The 19,341-nt window shown below is 37.8% G+C and overlaps 2 protein-coding genes across 3 annotated transcripts; one reads left to right on the top strand and one right to left on the bottom strand.

Annotated features, from left to right (window-relative positions):
* Positions 1-262: 262 nt before the first annotated feature.
* On the bottom strand, positions 263-9,717 carry LOC121513909 (BTB/POZ domain-containing protein 1-like). Of its 2 annotated transcripts, none has more exons than XM_041793935.1 (8): positions 9,116-9,717; positions 7,327-7,483; positions 5,977-6,082; positions 5,691-5,888; positions 5,343-5,535; positions 5,155-5,242; positions 1,116-1,262; positions 263-1,001 (listed from the first exon to the last, which is right to left on the bottom strand). In XM_041793935.1, exons 1-8 carry the CDS (start codon positions 9,541-9,543, stop codon positions 843-845), a joined length of 1,476 nt encoding a protein of 491 aa, XP_041649869.1. In that variant the 5' UTR covers positions 9,544-9,717; the 3' UTR covers positions 263-842. The 2 variants fall into 2 exon arrangements, with proteins under 2 accessions (XP_041649869.1, XP_041649878.1); XM_041793944.1 differs by having other exon boundaries at positions 5,343-5,472.
* Positions 9,718-11,751: 2,034 nt separating this feature from the next.
* Positions 11,752-18,516, top strand: LOC121511059 (transmembrane 6 superfamily member 1-like). Its single transcript, XM_041789575.1, has 10 exons — positions 11,752-12,027; positions 12,159-12,262; positions 13,116-13,213; positions 13,296-13,399; positions 13,545-13,627; positions 13,798-13,916; positions 14,459-14,563; positions 14,655-14,747; positions 14,840-14,959; positions 17,913-18,516. Exons 1-10 carry the CDS (start codon positions 11,936-11,938, stop codon positions 18,102-18,104), a joined length of 1,110 nt encoding a protein of 369 aa, XP_041645509.1. The 5' UTR covers positions 11,752-11,935; the 3' UTR covers positions 18,105-18,516.
* Positions 18,517-19,341: the final 825 nt, after the last annotated feature.

Below are 19,341 nucleotides of genomic sequence, written 5' to 3'. Positions count from 1 at the left end.
TATTATTTTTTTCATCACTATCCTCTCTCACCCCCTCAGAAATGAAACCCTGAAGTTGGGAGCCAATAAAATGCCTCAGTTCATGTCATCTACTCCGCCTGAAAACATGGAGTATCTAGCACCACCTAGTGACAAAAACATGATGAACCAGGCCCAGCCTCATGTTTGTGGAGTTTATCAGGGAAATAAACATTTGGTGTTAAGGCTTTTAAATGTCCCTTTTTTTTTAATTTATTGGATTATAAGACTCAGAAAGCTTCTCTTTTTGCTTGTTGTTTTATTTACATTTTCGATGAAGTGCTAAGCAATCATGAAGTCAAATTACAACAACATGTACCACTGGCAAAGTTACAGAACACACATGGAACAATGCATAAAAACCAATTGTACTGACGATGGCAGTCAAATAAATGAGAACAGTGCACAATAAAAGATACGCAGTTATTATACTACTGGTATATGCACCAGCAAAAGGTGACAAAATAAAGTGAGATGGCATCGACCAACAAATGGTAATCGTCTTTGTCCTTTCACTTGTGCAGAAGAGACTCCTACACTGGTGGTCTACTGATAACACACAGACACACATCAGAATTTTGATCATTTACAGCTGTGAGTTCATGCCCAAAAAGATTTTTTCCACACTTGAGCTGTGATTTATCACAACTCTGACTGTTTCCACATTCCTCATTATGTCTGTACATTATTACACGCACACCATCAAACACGCACACATTCTTTATTCCTAGGTTCATGAGGCACTACGTTTAACTCCAGCAGTCCAGTCTTCCCAGCAGTCTAAGATCTCTCTGGTCCAGTATACCTGTAGACACATGTTCAGTCTAGGTGTAATAGATGATCTCTGGTATCTGGCCATCCTCCACTGAAGTACCGTTGTTATTTCCAGGTGAGCTAAAAAAGAAAAACGTCGTCTTGGTCCCCGTTGTTGACTCCTGGGTGAGTTTCTTCAGACCTTTTGTGCCATAATGGGAGTCTGGGCCCTGAGTGGATTAAAATTCAGTGGAAAGGTCAGTCCTTCTGAGGTTTAAAAAAGACCCTGTTCATTTTTGTAAATTACCAGGAAACATACTGAAAACCGGCTGGTTCACACTGACCTTTAAAGTGGCACATGCAGTGTAGCTGACATTGGGGAGGATCTCCACAGGCTCTTTGAACATCACTCTGAAAGTGCTTGCCGTGCCGTCGCAGCTGAAGCCTGTGTCGTTCTGCCCCAGTGTAATGCGTTTGTCGCTCTCTAAGATCTACAGGGCACAATGACATCTTTAATGGGAGAACAGCAAGCTAAAGAGGAAAATAGACTTTATAACAACTCTAACAGGGCACTTTGGGATTCTCAGTTCTTCTGTATGGTATTTGGTTTCACATTTTTTAAGGATGGAAGGATTGACTGTCCCCAAAATTATCTACTAGGTCTATTTTTAGCGTTGATAAACTCAGAGTGGCAACCATGTGCTCCACTGTAGCAGAGTGAAGGTGCTGTGATCTCAGGGTGTCTCTTAGATCTCCTCAAAGACAGTGTAGGATTTTGATTTAAGAGTCATTTATGAGAGCTGATCGGCAGGGAACACTTAAATAACAACACATCTGAAATGTTCAGCTCCTTAACACTGGTTTAAAGTCATACTGGGAGAAACCCACCGTTTAATTCCTCCGACAACTCATCTAAGTCTTTCTCAACTGTTAAACACTCGATCCGCTTTACTTCGTCTACATTTTCTCTCTTCATATTCACTCAGAAGCCACAAATAAATGCTCCAAATTCCAACCCCACTTATTTAGCACATGCATGAATAAATGAATAGTTTATTTTCCTGTCTGGTCATTTACATGACACATGCCTCATGGCATTATTCAGATGCATTCATTAAAAATCCAACTTGTTCAGGATGTCATCCAGCCAACATCAGACAGCACAGAGCAAAAATATCAAGGAAACGTGAACCACATAAAATAATAACACCCCAGAAGATAAGGTGCGACAAATGACTAAAAAGTCCAAATACATCAACAGAGCCTCTCGAACACAAGACGCTGAAAACAGATCCAAACATTTAAAAATAAATAATCGTCATCTTAAGGCTCACTTCCAAACAGTTTGCTTTGATACTGTCCATCCATGCCACACCATCATATTTTACCTGTTTGTGAAACTACCCACTACCTGAAACAGTTAATTCCATCTGTAGTCAGACTACTAATTTCTTTTTAGCTTTTTATATATATGTTTTGTGCACTTTTTCACTTTCTATCATTTTATCAGGCTGATCCTAAATGTTGTTATTCTGCCTATTTATGCATTCATCTATTTTCTCAGCTCTGCATTTTTTTTATTTTGTTTTGTTGTGTCACTGTGTTTCTTAATCTGTTTTAGGTACAAACTGCTCATAACCCATTGCCCTACATGAATTTAAATCAAATTTAAGACTTTTTTTTTATTTTTGCCTTTATTTGAAATGAGAGCTGAAGAGAAAGACAGGGGAGAGAGAATGAAGGAAGACATGCACTGAACATGTCTCCCACGACCAGTGCCTCCAGGACCACAGCCTTTTCTTGTGGGTGTCTGCTTTTCCCACTGAGATACACCAGTGCCCCAATTTGAGCCTTATTAAGACCTGAACTGAAAAAAATTAATTCCACTTTTTGCGTTGAAAATGGTCAAAAATGAAAGGCATGGGATTTCTCGGAACATTGAACCAGGGCTGAATTTTCTGATTTGATGAACTGTTTATGAAAATATCAAATGGTATAGAGAAAAATACATTTTTTTATTCAAGAACACACACATTTGATGATTTCTGGCACATTCAATACCTCTATTCTATCAATATACAGTATATTGATATTCCTCATGACACAGTTTTGCAGCTGTGCTGAGTTGATTCTAAACAGTTTAACTATTAAAAAGCAGAATAATACTTTTTTGTCAGGTAAGACCTGTTAAAATAAGGGTGGGCTGAAAGGATTTGTAAGTGGGCAACGTGGTAGCCCTGACATTAGAGAAGTGGACTAGTGTTTTACAACAGTGCAGAGTGTATTAAATCACAGTGAGTCTATACAATCAGTGTAGTAAGCATGAGTGAATTAATGAATCAACTTTGGTGATTTTAGGGGATAGGTATATGTTTATATTTCGGGGGTTATTGTTCATTGTTTTGTGGGATCATATTGAGCTGGGAGATAGTGGGTCACATAATCATGGGCAGGGTTGTTGTACTGATTGAACTCACCTGTTTATTATTGTGTTAAGTGGGAGAGAGGTGAGCTGGGTCGCCAAATTTTTCTTGCTGTTTTCTATGCTCACTATAATTATGTTGATTATGAGTTACTGCATGTTTTTTCATATGTTGAATATTGTTTTTTTTTTTGAAGAAGAAGAAAAGGTTGAAGATATTTTTGGAGGGGAATTTTCCATGGTAATTTTTCAAGGAAGATTATTAAAATCATATAAGGTTGGCTCGAAAAGAAAAAACATTGGATAAGGACACATCTTAGTCAAAGTGCCTATTAAAATTAAAAACCTCTCACTGGTTAAATCAGATTATTTAAAGTCCCTGTAAAGTGATAAAAAAAACCCTTCATTTTATGTTTGTCTGTATGACAGGTTACTTTATGAGCCACAAGGCTTAATTTCAGTCATAAAAACATCTCTAAGTTTATAAAATTAAGCTTCAAAATCATGAAAAATGAGGCAGTAAACTCTGCTCTAGGATGGTGTGGGCATGTCGGTTGAATGAACTGAAGCCCTGCCCACTCACGGGAAATATGATCCTCTCAAATTTTAAAAATACTTCTGATCTGAGCACAGTTACCTGGCATAGAGACAGAAGTTAGTGATTAAATTTACTGTTTTCTGATACAAATCTCTCTGTTAGACCACCGTGGCTGATAGTTTTAGAAAATTTACCTCACAATGAACAAAAACACAGCATATAGCTGGCTGTTAACTTCTAATAAAGACAGCTAACAGCAGACTGTACTGAGATGAACTGCTAGGTGATATTAAATCATTGTGGCGTGGCATGGGGGGCGGGTAATTCCTCATCAAGACTGGTGATGTGATGGGCTCAGATATTGGCCCTGCTCAAATAAAAACAAGGCAGGAAAAAGGTGAACAACTATCTAAATCCAAAACAAAGTCACTTATAGATCTCCATGTTTTCACATGTTTACAGCAACCTTATTCCCACATTTCCAGTGTGTTTATGCACAAAGTTTGAATTTCACTTCACAAGGACCGTAAGACTTTTCAAGGATCTGAAGGAGCCCTTAAATCATGACTTCTAGCCTATCTTGGTTTCAGTATAAACTCAGCTATACTTTTAATGCAATTCTGAAAACAAGTCATGTACTTTTGATCAATCTACGTGTTACATGTATGAATAAATTTAGGGTTAACTATCCCATTTCACTCACAATTTAACAAAAAACTAGAACACAAGCTGTTTCAGCAGCTTTGCCACACCACTCGAACAAAAACTGAGATGGCCTGCAGATAAAAGCGAATAAGTAGTCTTCAGTCTTGCAAAGATCAATAAACTATGAGCCTTACATATTGTCAACAGGCATGTTTACAATACGTAAGGCTCACAGTTTAATGATCCTTACATATTGTAAACAGGCATGTGTAATCATGTTATAAGTCACCATAACGCAAACTTAAAGAGTGAGGAAAATGATGGATCAAGTATTTTCATAGAATAAATCATTACTCTAAGTCTAGCAGTTGAATAGTTGAATAACAGTGGAACCAGGACAAGGAGGAAACTTTAATATAGAGCAGAATTAGGTACCTAATCTCAGTATATATGGGGTATCTGGGTATCTGGCAATGACCTAATTACTAGGCTATCTGTGCCCCTAAATCTTTAATTTCTTGAGTATTTTGGTACAAACTCTTGTTACGTCAATTCTAATAATTAGATCCAGCACTGTTTTTTTCTTTCCTAAAATGTTTACTCTGAGTTATCAAACATAAAAGCAAAGAAAAATATTTCTTATTTTGCATTCATACTAATTTTAAACATTTAAATTACATGCAGTCTTACCAAACAAACTCTATCAGAAATAAAAGATCATTTGAGCACAGTAAAAGTTCCTCAACCCCCATCCTTACTTCTTAATGACAGTGCTTACCTGTATGTTGACCTGATAGTCGGTGGGTCCATGTATTGAACCATACAAGCCAAAACCCACAATGGATATTCTTCTGTTAACATTGAATCTACAGAGGGAGAAAAAAAACAGAGACAGAATTACAAAAAATATATTTCCAATCACTTTGCGGAGAGATAATCAAAGATGAGAGATGTCTATGATCTCACCTTATTCTGTCGCTGGTACCACTGTACCCCCATCGACTCTCAACCTGCTGGAATCTATTAATGCTGCACTCCTCCCCCCTGAGGCAGCAGCGAGGCCTGTCAATGTAGTCGACCCGTGGTTTGGGGTTTACTGTAAAGTGTAAAAACAGATTTACCACCTCCCGATCGAACAAAATTCCAGACTGGGCAGGCCCTGTGGCACAAGAAAGAATATCAAGCTGGTTTCTGTGGTTTGAGTTGTATGGACACATCAGGAACATGATGATTTAGTACAGGCTGCATGGTCCGTATAGTGTTGTGATGAGGCGTACCATTACAGCATGAATTCTATTTCAGTGCGATGCTTACCTGCAGCAAACTCCTCAACAGTCATGAGCGGGAAGCGGATGAGGGGGAGAGCTTTCCCCAGAACCTTCTGTTTGTTCTCCGAGGTCGGGGGAAGCTGTTGTCTGTAACACTCGGCCTCTGCCCATCGTACCACCGCCCCAAATAGACGGTTCTCCCTGATGCTGAGTGTGTCTCTTTGTAGCACTGCACATAAGGTATCTACACGCAAAAACATGGTGATTAAATCATTATTCATCCTTTATAAAAGGGTTCAAAATAAGATATACGGTCAAAAAGACTCACATACCGAGGTCAATATCTGTAAAGCCCTCTGCGTTTATTGCATCTGCAGTGCTTTTGTCAATGGTTTCCAGGCAGAGACTGGCAAGTTGAGGCTCATCAAATAACCTCGCCTGTAATGAAATCACAAAAGATGCATCCTACATGTTGTAAAGTTGTGATTTATTTAATGGACCAACTGCTTCCTCTCTGAAAAGCTTTGTAAATAAATGAATTTACTTTAACAAAATTAGTTGCAAAATTCACTATTTATTATAATAACAGTTTTTGCTAAGTTATCCTAAGAAGTTAATCAAATGTAAACCAAACAAAAGAGGCACTGGCAGAAAAAGGCGAGACTTTAATTAACATCACGGGGCTGAAAGTGTTGTGATTTTTCTTTTCTCTGCTGCTTTAGGTGGTGTTTAGACAGCTATTCTTATTTTGCAGTGTGGGACAAAAAAGGGCGTTTTTTTTATCAGTAGGCAGCTGACATTTCAGCCAGCAGCAGAACTAAATACGCTGAAACAAAAAAGCAGCATAATCCAGAAATAGAACAGCTAATGTCATGAAAACTCAACCATCAATGCCTGGATGATGGTTGGGTGATGACATAGAGAAAAACAAACCGCTTGTTCCTTTACTGTTGAGGTGGGTGAGCAAGTTTCCAGCAGGTGAAAAGAGCAATTCAGAACTGTTATTCTATGATTTGATTTACTGCCCCACACAAGATGTGTGGAATCAGATCAAGCTGTTATTTCTGCCCATCTATTTCTGCCCTGCTTGAAAAGGCTGTGGTGTTGGTACTTTTTGTCTCAAATTTAACTAAATTCACCTCTCAACATATTTTCCTCTTTATCCTGGAGTCTAGCCAAGCACTGAGTTTGTTTTTCTGAGCTGAGACTGAGAGACAAGTTTCAAATCACGAAAGATGGCATAGCAGATTGTAATTATGCTAGCTAGAGGCATCAAAATCTAAACTTTAACACTCAAAAAAAAAAAAGTACTGACCACATATGGCAGTCTAACCACCAAAAAAATTAACATTGACAGTTTCCTTGTGGGTTATGTTTATGGTAAAAATAAGATCCAGTGATTTTTTTGTGGTTTCAGTGTGTTTTTTCAGAGCAATATCACCATTTCTTGAATGACATGTTGCCATAAAGAAATGCAATTCCTCTAGATGTTGAACAGCAAAACTTTAAGAATCTCAAAGATACATTACTTAACAGCACATGAAAATAAAAATGTTTTGCCAGTATGTGATATCTGATACCAGGGCTCACAGGCTCAATATATTAGCATTCAACCAGGAAAACCACAAGTGCTTTAAATGTCCAGAAAGTATGGACAAACGGTAGGACTGAAGAATAATCACCTGAGTGAGGAGCATGAATGCGTTGTCGGCTCTGAGGTGCTTGGTAAGAAACTCCACACAGTGGCTCTCCAGAGCGGGGACAGCATACTTCTTAGCTGTGTACAGAGTCGTCATCACAGTCTCCGGACCAATGTGGACCTCGTCAGAATAAAGGAACCTATACAGAGATAAGGTCAGGAAGAAATGTAAACACTCTTTAGAGAGACCAGCCAACCTGCATTTCAAAAAATATGCTAATGTACCTGAATATACAGTGCATTGACAAAGTGCCTGCAGGGCTCAGAGACAGGATTGATGCAAGGCATAGATCTGGGGGAGGCTATGAAAAAACTGTAAGTTCCCAAGAGCACAGTGAGATCCAGATTCCCAAATGGAAGAAGTTTGGCACAACCAAGACTCCTCCAAGAGTCTGGCCAAACTGAGTTATCAGGGGAGAGGGGCCTTAGTAAGAGAGGTGACCAAGAACCCAGTGGTCACTCTGGCTGAGCTCCAGAGATCCTGTGAGGAAGTGGGACAAAGTTCCTGAGGGACAACCATTACTGCAGCCCTCAAATGACCTGGGTACATGGCAGAGTGGCTAGGAAGAAGCCTCTCCTCAGTGCAAACACATAAAAGCCCGCTTTGAGTTTGCAAAAAACTCCATGTGCAATCTAAAGCCTCAGAGAAATGGGGTGAACCTGAGCTAAATTTTGAGTGTTTTTGCAGAGTCTAAATATTTACGTAAATGTGACATTTCAGTATTTTATTTTTCATAAATTTATTTTAAAAATTCAAAATTCTGCCTTCACTCTTTACTTTCTCACTATGGGTTACTGAGAGTGTTAATTAATGGGAATCTATCTATCTATCTATATTTTGTATTTATTTTCTTTCATTTTTTGATGTAGCATCAGGCTGCAACATAACAACACTGAAAAAGGTGGAGGGTCTGAATGCACTATAGATGTGTACTGAGACTTTTTGTTCATTTTTGTTTCATACACCTAAGAGATAGGCTCTCATCTACATCAAGTAGAATCCTACTTTGGATCATGACTGCTCCCTTAACCAGCTTTGAAAAATATCACAATCAGTCATGCAAAAGAAGAGGTTTCACTTTGCTAATCTAGGTGTCACAATGAAATAATACCCAGCAAAGGGGAATTTTTAAAATCTGAGCCCTTGTTCACATGTCCAAAGAATATAAATCATTTTTTTAAATTAATCATTGCTTGATTTGAAAGTTTGATCCTTTAACTATGTTAATTGTTAAGTCTTTTGACTTATAAGGAAATAGGTAGGATGATTTCAAAAAACCTGATGAGGAATGTTTGATTTCACTCGTTTTGTCCAACCAATAGTCCAAAATATAAAGATACTAAATTCAACAAAACATCAGACACAAGAAAGACATCAATACTCATAATTAAGAAGATGAAATGAGGCAAAATGTGCCCTGCAAGCTCGACAATGGCAATAAGTCGATTGTAAACATAGTTGCAGATTAATTTTTGTTGAAAAATTCCTAACCCATTAATGAACTCATTGTTTGAACTCATAAATGCACGATTATCAGCTGCAGCATTTGAGTCTGAGACTGTGTGTAATAATCTGGGGGTCATGAAGTTAAAAGTGCCCATTGTTACTGCAATGAAGTTCAGATGTTTCCAAAGATCAGTTCAGTGTTTAAATTGAGCCCTTATTAAACAGGGATGTATGATGCAGGGTATTCTAATTTACTTCCCATCTTAATTACATGTATAAATGTATATACTAGTATTTAGCTTTACATGGGGATCATCCGTCCTACCTGAGCAGGGCGAGGAAGGCTGCAGGCTCCACATCAGGCAGCTCTATTTCAGTCGACGTGGTGGCCATGCCTCCGTTGAACATAGCATCAAAAACAGCACTGCCAGCAGCCAGCACGAATTTATGGGCCGGTATCCTCTGGGCCTGTCTGCCCTTCCCCACGATGAACCTAACGTCGCTGAGAAGCTCATTGTTGAAGAGAAAGGCGAAGCGCTCCTTCAGGGAGCTCTTTGTCGCCTGCCAGTTGTACATGGGCTCCCGATGAAGGCCGTGAACGGGCGGGGATGCGGACCGGGCAGGACCGCCGGAGGCTGGCACGTTGGAGAGCCCAGCTGCGGCTCCAGACTGAGCCGAGTTGGATGCTGCCTCCTGACCGTCATGGTTTGACGCCAAACCACCGACGGCACTCCCGCCGCTCGCGGTCGCCATAACAACACCCTTATATTTCGTATTATATATCTATTCAAGGACCGTTATCGACGCAAGAACTTGCACCGACCGAACCTCATGAGATTTTATTTTTTTACGTGTTATCCATCACAGCAGACGCCATCGTTCTTTGATGTTTAGCTAGCTGCTCACTAGCTCGCGTAGCTCCAGTGATGACGCATGCGCACAAGTCTATCAAAACAATTTTTTTGCAGTAAACTTTATTGATAATTCGTGAAGCGTAAAAAACATGGAATGCCATCAGAAGACAACGAAAAAGCAAGAATAGCAACTATCTCTCAGAATAGAGAAAAATAGATGAATGAGATTACCTAAAACACAGAGTTACATAAGAAAAAGCATTTCTGCAGCAAGTCCTGCTGGAAGGAAACTGATTGATAAACACAACTTCACTCCACAAAACACCCCAGCTGGAATAATGTAGCCTACTTCTGAAAAAAGTCAGTGTATTTAGAAGATTGGTGTTCCAAAGAATTTGGGCTGTTGCTCATTTTATGGATGATGACAGAAATTTGTGACGTTTAAATCAATTTAATAAGATATTTCAACCTAAATGTACATTAAGGATAGATAATAGCCATACCAGCTTCCTTGAGACATGGTTAAAGAGGACATTATCCATAGCTCTGCATTCAAGACACTGACTTGTGTGATGATAAATATACCAACAAATTTATTAGACATATTTGTTACAACAGTTTTACCCTAACCCAGTCAGAAGAAAATGCAACGTTTTCTCTCATACCCATTGCCTCCAAAAGTGAAAATACTGAATTTTAAGATTTTAAATGAGATCTACTCCAGAAACCAGTTCTTGAGAATGAGATTTACTAATGGATTCCTATTGCGTTTATTACTTATGATGCCAATGTTATATCTGCTTTCTGACGATGTCTATGATGTCTTAGTGCCTGCACTCTGATTGATGTCTTGTGATGTCTCAGTTTGCATGGCATCACATGATGTCTGAAATCTTGATGTCTCACTATGTTGTTGAATTATTATCTTGATCATATTTATGGTTGATACTTTAAGTGTTTTAAATTCTGCTGATGTCGTTGGTATCTGTTCTGTCTTCTTGTCTTTTGTTTGGGGTTTGTTGCTTTGTTCTTCTGATTGCTTCTTCACATGTCAAATCACTTTGGAAATCCATGTTTTTAAAAGTGCTATTCAAATAAAGTTATCATTATTATTATTAGATGTTTCCCAACTGTAAAAGATATGAAGTTTGGTATTTTTGTTGCAGATGGAAACTTGGAATTTGTTTGATTTTACTTGGAAAATTCCTTTTTCATAAGTGCAGGTATTTTAGCAATAATCTGACTCAGTAGACGAATGAGTTGAAGCTCTTAAGTACATCTCGGAAACATGAAAGCTCTAAAGATAAATATCTTATCAAATAGATTTAATTTGATTTGAGATAGCCCTACATTTCTGTTTGTTTAAAAAATATTATTTGATTTCCCTTTTTATCTACTTATTATTTGTCATTGCCTTTACATATTTACCCATACTGTTTGAATTTTTCTTTAATTCTTCTCTACAGTCACTCAACTTATGTTGTATCTGACTTGTCTTTATGTTTGTTTGTCTGTATTTTATGGAAGCCCATTTCTGCCACTTAAAATAGAAAAATGTGGATGTTAGGCAATTATAGAAAAATGAATCCTAAATCATAATTATGAGATTAAAATTATGGGATTAAAAAGCTTTTTAATCCCATAATTTTTATCACATAATTTCGAATTTTTATCTCATAATTAGGGCTTAGGTTTTCTTTTTTTAAGAATTGCCTTACTTTCACATTTTATTCTTTTTTATTTGGCAGAAATGGGCTTCCATAGAATTTGCATATTCGTCGAGATAAAAAATTATAAAATAAAAAAAAAGTCACAATCCACCGCTAGATGTCAGAGTAACAGCTTTAGCCTAAAAATAATAATCTTAGAGTCTATTTACAATTAATAAAATTACAAAATCTGATTGTTCTACGTCTAAAAATTAAAAGCTTATCAATGTAGATGGATAAAGAGAGATACTCGATCTTTCTCTTTTTCCTGTCAATCAGAACGTGGGAACGTGCACGGGAGCGCGCGCGTGTTTGAGTGGCAGGAGGTAATAGTCAGGATAAGAGGAAGGTAAGCTTCAGGAGAAGAGGAGAGAGAGCGAGAAAGACCAGATGAACAAGACGGAGCATGCATACAGCGGCGGAAGAGCAAGTTTGTACCGTGTTAACATCAACAGACACACGGTGACTTCTCTCCTCTGTCGTGTTAATATCACTAACAGCTTCAACATGGGAGTTTCTGCGCTTGAATTATTTTAACCTTACATTTCCTGGCCAAAGCAAACCGCTCCAACCTCCACCACGATGAACGCGTCTGCAGGGACGGGGGTGTTTGTGCTCTCCTTGATGTCCATACCAATCTGCTATTTATTCAATTCTCTCATTTACAGCGACAGGTGAGGGAAATATAACTACTTAAGGTATTGCATGTCGTAATTTAGTGTACTTCTAACTTCAAATGCACCATTTGAATATTTTTGTGTCGTTTATTACGAGTGCACTGTCTTTTTTCCTACCTTGAATTTAGTGCGGAAGTTTTCCTCTTTGCTGGTTGCACAGCAGTCTTCATTCTTCTCATCTCTGCTCGTTTTATACTCAAGAAGAAGGCTCCAGTAGATCCTCTTTTTTATGGTATGATTTAACAATTTCTGTTTTTGTTTTCTTTTACCTTTAGCAGTCTTTCTGAAGACCTGGCTGGCTTTTAATATGAAATAATGATATATAGGCCTATTGTTACTGGATTTTTTGGGGGGATGTTTTTTTTTCCTGATGTGATGTTTTGTTGAATTTTTCTTTGTTACCGGTCATGGCAATGAAGTTTCTTCAACATTAACATCATCATGAAATGATAATTCCAATAAGACAACTTGTGGAAACGAGATGATTTGAAATGTGTTTGCTGCCAAGTAACTGAAACATTCTCTGTACAGATTCCTACAGATTTGCTAACTCACGTACAATTCAATTCAACAAGCTTTACTGGCAATTCTATTAGAAAATAGAAATATATACATATATAAGTGCATGTAGGCAGTTTTGTTCATGGCGGTAGTGTGGTGTATGAGGTTCTTTTTTGGTCATAATGTTCTGCAGCATTTGCACACTGTTGCATGTCACCCAGCAGATATTGAAGTTTCTTCTTTTCTTTTTGTTTGCTTATGAAAAGTGGAAGGAACTTGTCTCTGATGTCCTTGTATAAAGAAATAGTGGTTAGAAAGCGCAGCTCTGTGTCCACCTCCTGTTGGCTGCGGTGGGTGCACAGTCTGCCTTCTTTAGGGATCCGGCTTTGTCTGTGGCGTCCTCTCTCGATGGCGAGGTTGTGCTCACTGAGTCTGTACGTAGTCAAACATTTCATCAGCCGTGGATCAGTCACAGTGCTAAAGTAACTGGTACATATAGTAGCTTTAACACTGTGTACACCAAATGTTTTGCATTTTTCTTGTCAGTCTAGTAAAATACATTAAAACATAAATCTATTTTTTAGTGTATGCAGTGCATGCGTTCCTCAGTGTGGTGAACCTGATCATTGGGTTGGAGCAGGACAACATTATTGATGGATTTGTGACATTTTACCTCAAAGAGGCAAGTGCAACTCTGATAACTGTTTCTGAGTTGTCTCCATGGACCTTGTGTATATTTACTGACATACTTTCCCATGTTTCAGGCAGATCCACACATTAACACAGCACATGGTCACATGATCTCATTCTGGGACGGCTGTGTCCACTATCTTATGTATCTGCTCATGATTGCCGCTATCACATGGGGGTAAGTGCTATATTAAGTCTATGTAACTATCAGTCAGTCAATAAATCCATTTATCAATTTATCCATCTATCAGAATATCTAAGGCTTGGTCTGTGGAGGTAAAATCTGTTCACCTGTTTTGACAATGGCAGTGTTTTTCTCACAGGGACAGTTACAGAGCCATTGGACTCTACTGGGTGGGATCTTTTCTCATGCGTGCCATAGTCTACATTCTTGGAAATGCTGTGGGTAAGCACACTAAAAATAATGGGATGCTTTTAGATAGCTTGTGTAGGAAAACCTGTGAAACCCATCGATACACGTTTCCCATAGAGTGATCCAATCTTTGCAGCCCAAAAATAAGTGTTCCTATTGGTTTTCTCAAAGTGAAATATAGTCTTCTTCTGTTGTATTCCCAGGAAAATATGGGACCCATGTCAGTCCTCTCTTCTTCCTCCACATGTTGTATATCTCTGTGTCTGTGTGGGCCTGCTTTCGAATTTTCAGCCAGCCCTCTATGAGCGACATTCAGCTGACAGTAAGTTGATCCAAAATGGCAGTTATTACCTAAGTACAAATGAAAGTTAACACATTTGTGTTGATTGTTGCATAAAAGGAAGTTTAAAAGTGGAGAGCTCTTTTTGAGGTATTAGAAAAGTGGAGGGAATGAAATGATGCAATTACTTTGAGTCATTTAACATCGATCCTCAAAACATTTGAACTGCCCAGAAAATACGCACTGAAAGAGCTTCACAGAGTGTCTAAAAAAAGACAAAAAGGTGCAGTCTTTGAGCTTTTTTAATAAGCAAAGAATGGGCACAAAGGTCTTGACTATTTTTTTTTTCAGGGAACTTTCCTGTACTTCTATTTTGTAGTTTTTCTTGTTCCTGTAACCTCAGTCGCACACCTTTAACATATAGGTATGATTTCTACTTCCTTATCCTACAATTATTGTAGGACTGATCACTCTCAGCTTTTAAGATCTTAACAGCTAAAGCTTTAAGTTTAACTCCAGAGTTTTTGTCAGCATATGTGTAAGATAAAGCAGAGTCTGAAGATCATGTTGTTGCTTTCTCTCAGAGCATACAGGAGACCGAACGAAACAGTTTAATTTACAGACCTCTGGACTTACTGTTCATCATCTACCTCATTCCTGCTTTTGCTTTTTGTGTCTTCAGAGGCCTGGTAAGCAACCCCGAAATGTTCAAATGCACAATGTGGTACTATAATATCCCTATATAGGGGGCTTCTGTATTTCACACTGTGTGTTTTTTAGATTGTTTTGGACTGTTCCAGCGAATGGTGTCAAGACTACACACAACTATATGAGCCCTACCTGAAAGACCCGTCAGCCTATCCTAGAGTACAGGTGGCTCAGCGGTGTTTCTGCTCTATTTCCCTTCAATTAACCAAAAGTGGCATGCCAAAAATCTCTAAAATGACGTATTAATGGTTTTTTAGATGCTGGTGAACATGTTTTACTCTGGACCTTATTACATCATCACTCTGTATGGGCTGATGGTTCCAGGATGTGAATGGATGCCTGATCTGACACTGGTACACTCAGGAGCATTAGCACAGGTACATCCTCGAGGTTCTTCCTTTTATTGGTGTGTCAGGATAAGTCTTTTGAGGAAAGATGTAGCACTGGGGCACTGATGGCTCAGCGGCACTAAGTTACAATACAACATGATATAGTAGAATACAATACAATACAGTTCCTAAAGTACCATTGCTTGATGCCACACATTATGATAAAATGTCCGTATCTAGGTCATGTAACTTCAGAATTAATGAAGTCTTTCTTAGGAGAGGAGAAATCTATCCATCTATCCATCCATTTTCTATACCACTTATCCCGTTGGGGGTCGCGGGGGGCTGGAGCCTATCCCAGCTGTCGTTGGACGAGAGGTGGGGTACACCCCGGATTGGTTGCCAGTCAGTCACAAGGCTGAGAGGAGAAATGTCTCTAATCAATCAATTAATCTCAGTCAGTATTTGTTTTATAGAGCCAATTCATAACCAGAGTTATCTTAAGACACAGAGAGCGGGTCTAGACCATACTCTCTGTCGTGACCTATTATAATAGACCAGTGTTAATCATTAAGCCTGTACCCTATTTTCATAAAGAGCATCGTTTATCACCACAAGCTCAGCACTAGCAGTATTTAGCCCTGTTACAGTGGCAGTAAAAACCTTCTTTATTATAGGCAGGAATGTTGAGCAGACCAGAATCAAGAGAAACAACAAAACACCAAATGAAAGACAATCTCACATTTTGGAAGTTGCTATTAGAACCTTAACCCAGGCTGCTGCCTCACTGAATCAAGTTTTGGATAGTCATGTTGAAATTATACACAATATTAAAATATATGATATGATATTATTCAGGGGTGATACAATACTATAATACAAAATGCTTATGCTTTATGATTCTTAGTGAGATGATGCAATATGCTACAATGTAGTACAAAACCTTGTAATGTGGTATGATATAATAAAATACTATACCATACGATACAGAATAGTGCGATATGAGACTCAGTGGTTTAAGGCATTATGCTACAATACCATACAAAACCTTTAATGTGATATAAAATGATACAAGACAATATGATACAAGACGATACAATTCAGAATGGTGGGGTTTGATTCGATGCAATACGCTACAATGCCATACAAAACCATGTAAGCTGGTTTGGTACGATGTAGTAGTAGTATAATGAAATGTGATGTGATACGATCAAAATACGGTATGATACAAAATATATGATATTATTTGATACAACTCAACACAATATGATATATGATACCACAGGATGTGATATGATATAATACAATACAATATATGATACGATATAGTACAATTCAATATGCTATCATATATGATACCATATACAATGGTATGGGGATGTTTTGCAGGCTGTTTGAAGTAAAGGGTATCATGAAGAAGGACCAGTACTGCTCCATTCTCCAGTGTCATGCAGTTCTATCTGGACTAAGACTTGTGGGTCCAGGATTACCTTGACAAAAAAGAAGTGGAAGGTGTTCTTTGAATGAGAGTTTAGCCCCCTCTGCAATGATATATGATAGGATATGATAATATACAATACAGTACATGATATAATATGATACAATATATAACACAATACAGTTATAGTTACTTTTATTGCCACTGTAGGGAGATTGGTCTGGGTCTCGAAGCCACCAGTGCTTAACTGGAAATAAAACATTTAAACAAGAGGCACCTACCTCTTACCATAGAATAATACCTAGACAATGATTAGTAATACATAATGCCTTTACTCAACCCCCGAACCCTCAAGAAATTTTTCAGATTGAATTAAAATAGCCACCAAGAAGTTTTTAAAATGTGAAATTCATATAGCAGCTTTCTATATTTCTATTTTAATCTCTTATCTGCATGGACAATATGACTTCTGACCCAAAGATATTGTCAGGCTTGCCTGTGACCTGGCTGCTCATTCAGTGAAGGGACTGGTGTTCATTTCTACTAGGCACTTTAATGCGAGTAGAGCAAACTTTGTTTTTATCCCTGCAGAGAAATAGCCATGCCATGCTTAAAAGATATGTGGCAATGCTCTCCAACTTCAATCACTGATATTTCAGACTGGTATCTGTTTGTTCAGACACCACTGGTTCATCATTCACAGATGGCCTGAATCAGTGCCATGTACCTGCGAAAAGAAACTAATGACTGGTTAGAGAAGCTAGTGAAGCATTCCTGTTTCAACAGCACAAGCAGCTATTGTGTTCAGGCTGCATGCCAGCAGTTCACTCATCAGCAGGACAAGGGCAGAAGCTGACTTCAGACAGAGAGGTATGGAGGTATTGGCAGTATTCACTCAAATGTCAGCTGTTCTGCCAGGCTATAAATAGGCAAGCTGATGCTTCGACAGCCCTGGTTGCTATGAGACAAACTGTGTCTTTTTTTTTTTTTCAGAGACTTTCTATGAAACAGATGAATCAAGTCTGTAAACTGGAGAATAGTGAAAGAGTATAGGTTAGAGCCACAGAATTTGTCTCATATGGAAATAAGCCACCCTTAAACAGTTGTTAACTGATCTTATCCTTGTATTATCTTAACATGTGTTATCTTAACCTGTGCTTTACTGGCTGCCTGTATTAACCTAGTATAAACTATTCAAACTAGACAAAGTGATGCTGTCATTTTATGTTATAAAGTGTTTTAGAGTATTGCTAAAATAAGGAAATTTATTACCTAGTAAATCTTAGAGTCCAAAAAAGATAGAAAACTCCACAGATCTCACATGAAAATGAAATATTACAACCTTTTCCAAAGTATATTGCTGTGTGCTCTCATGTAAGAAACAATAACAGGATTGCCATTTTTTTATATTTCAGACTTTTTTTGCTTTTAATACCCCATTAAGCACTTGCAAGACCTGTGGACAAAAATGGGCATGCTTTTTTAAAATAGACAAGTGCCCTTTTCATAGGAATACTCCAACTGCCAGCTTTAACCCATCACCCTCTCTGCTTCTCTTCACAGGCACAGTTCTCTCATATTGGAGCGTCTCTTCACACACGGACGCCGTTCTCCTACAGAGTACCCGCTGATAGCCAGCCAGTCTTCTTGCTGGTCAATGTTCTGTATGCTCTGGTGCCTCAGGCTTTGTGCTACCGCTGCTGCACTAGACCTGCCTTCTTTCTCAGGCCAAAAACAGACAAAAAGACTGAATGACTCAGAGTGCCGGGGATGCTGACAGTGCTTGAATAAAAAGCTGAAGTTCACACAAATCACTGCTCTACCTTTGCAACAGCTCAGCTCAACAGTTTCTGTTTTTGGGAACGATTCTGGCACCAGTAGACTCCATGAAAACAATGGTGATTTAATGGAGACATAGCAAAACCCTTCATTTCCAGAAGTTATATCATCTAGTATTATTAATGTTTTACTGCTTACTGAAAATGTGAAAAATATAAAGTAAAAAGCAAATAAGCACATAAGTCACACATAGCATCACAGTTATACTTTAGGACTGTATGGCATTCAAGCACTTAATAACACTTCTTTTACTTAAGTTTTTTTTATATATATATATATATATTTTTACTATTATTAACACAGCTTTCTTGTCAACAGTAAGGTTTCTGTTCAGTGCCTTTGCCAGTAACTTGGCAAATAAAGGAAATCATACAAATGTGACCTGTCTATGCTGTGCTGATTTTGCAATACTAATACATTTCCAAGCACTTAAATTTATATGGTAAAAAGTACTTCTCATCATTCATGCAAAAATTTAAGGTAAAAGACAGTAGACAGCAGCAGATTTGTTCCCGTTCAAAGTCTTATCTATTTCAGAACATTTCATGGAAATCTTGACCTGTTAGGGAGTATTGCAATAGAAGAGAATATTTAATTATATTATGACTTATGGTATTTGTTCTTGTAGAAATCTGTTGGAAAGGTTTTGTGAAACTTGGTAATTCATATACAGAAACACTTTTCCTCCACTGTACAGCATTCTTTTTTAAGTTGCAAAATAACTTACTCATGATCTCACTAATAACAGATTTTAAAGAAAGCTGAAACTTGTTAACACATTTGGTTAGATTGGCCAGACTTTACGTCAAGCCTTTTGCCTGGCTTTTTCTTAATATTTACTGTCTGTTATTTTAATTACTGTTAAAACTTTTTGCTTTTTGTTGTTTGAAAACTTTTTGTTTTATTAACTCCTTCATTTATTATTTTCAATGAAAAAAACAGGTGATTTGACAAATGAACATTTTACAGCTCTCTCAAAGTGGCATATTTGGATAAAATCAAATAAAAAAACAAAGTAGTTACTTAATAATATAATAATATAATATTGATAACATGAAAAAGCCCTGTAAGTTAACATAAAATAATTAAACCTATTTAAAGTAAAGTCAAATAATTTAAGAAAGTACAGATGATACAATAACAAAAATGAAAA

This window comes from Cheilinus undulatus, linkage group 1, assembly GCF_018320785.1.
Source record: "Cheilinus undulatus linkage group 1, ASM1832078v1, whole genome shotgun sequence".
Taxonomy (NCBI): domain Eukaryota; kingdom Metazoa; phylum Chordata; class Actinopteri; order Labriformes; family Labridae; genus Cheilinus; species Cheilinus undulatus.
The sequence above is the reverse complement of the archived record's forward strand: the minus strand, read 5'-3'. Positions and strand labels throughout refer to the sequence as shown.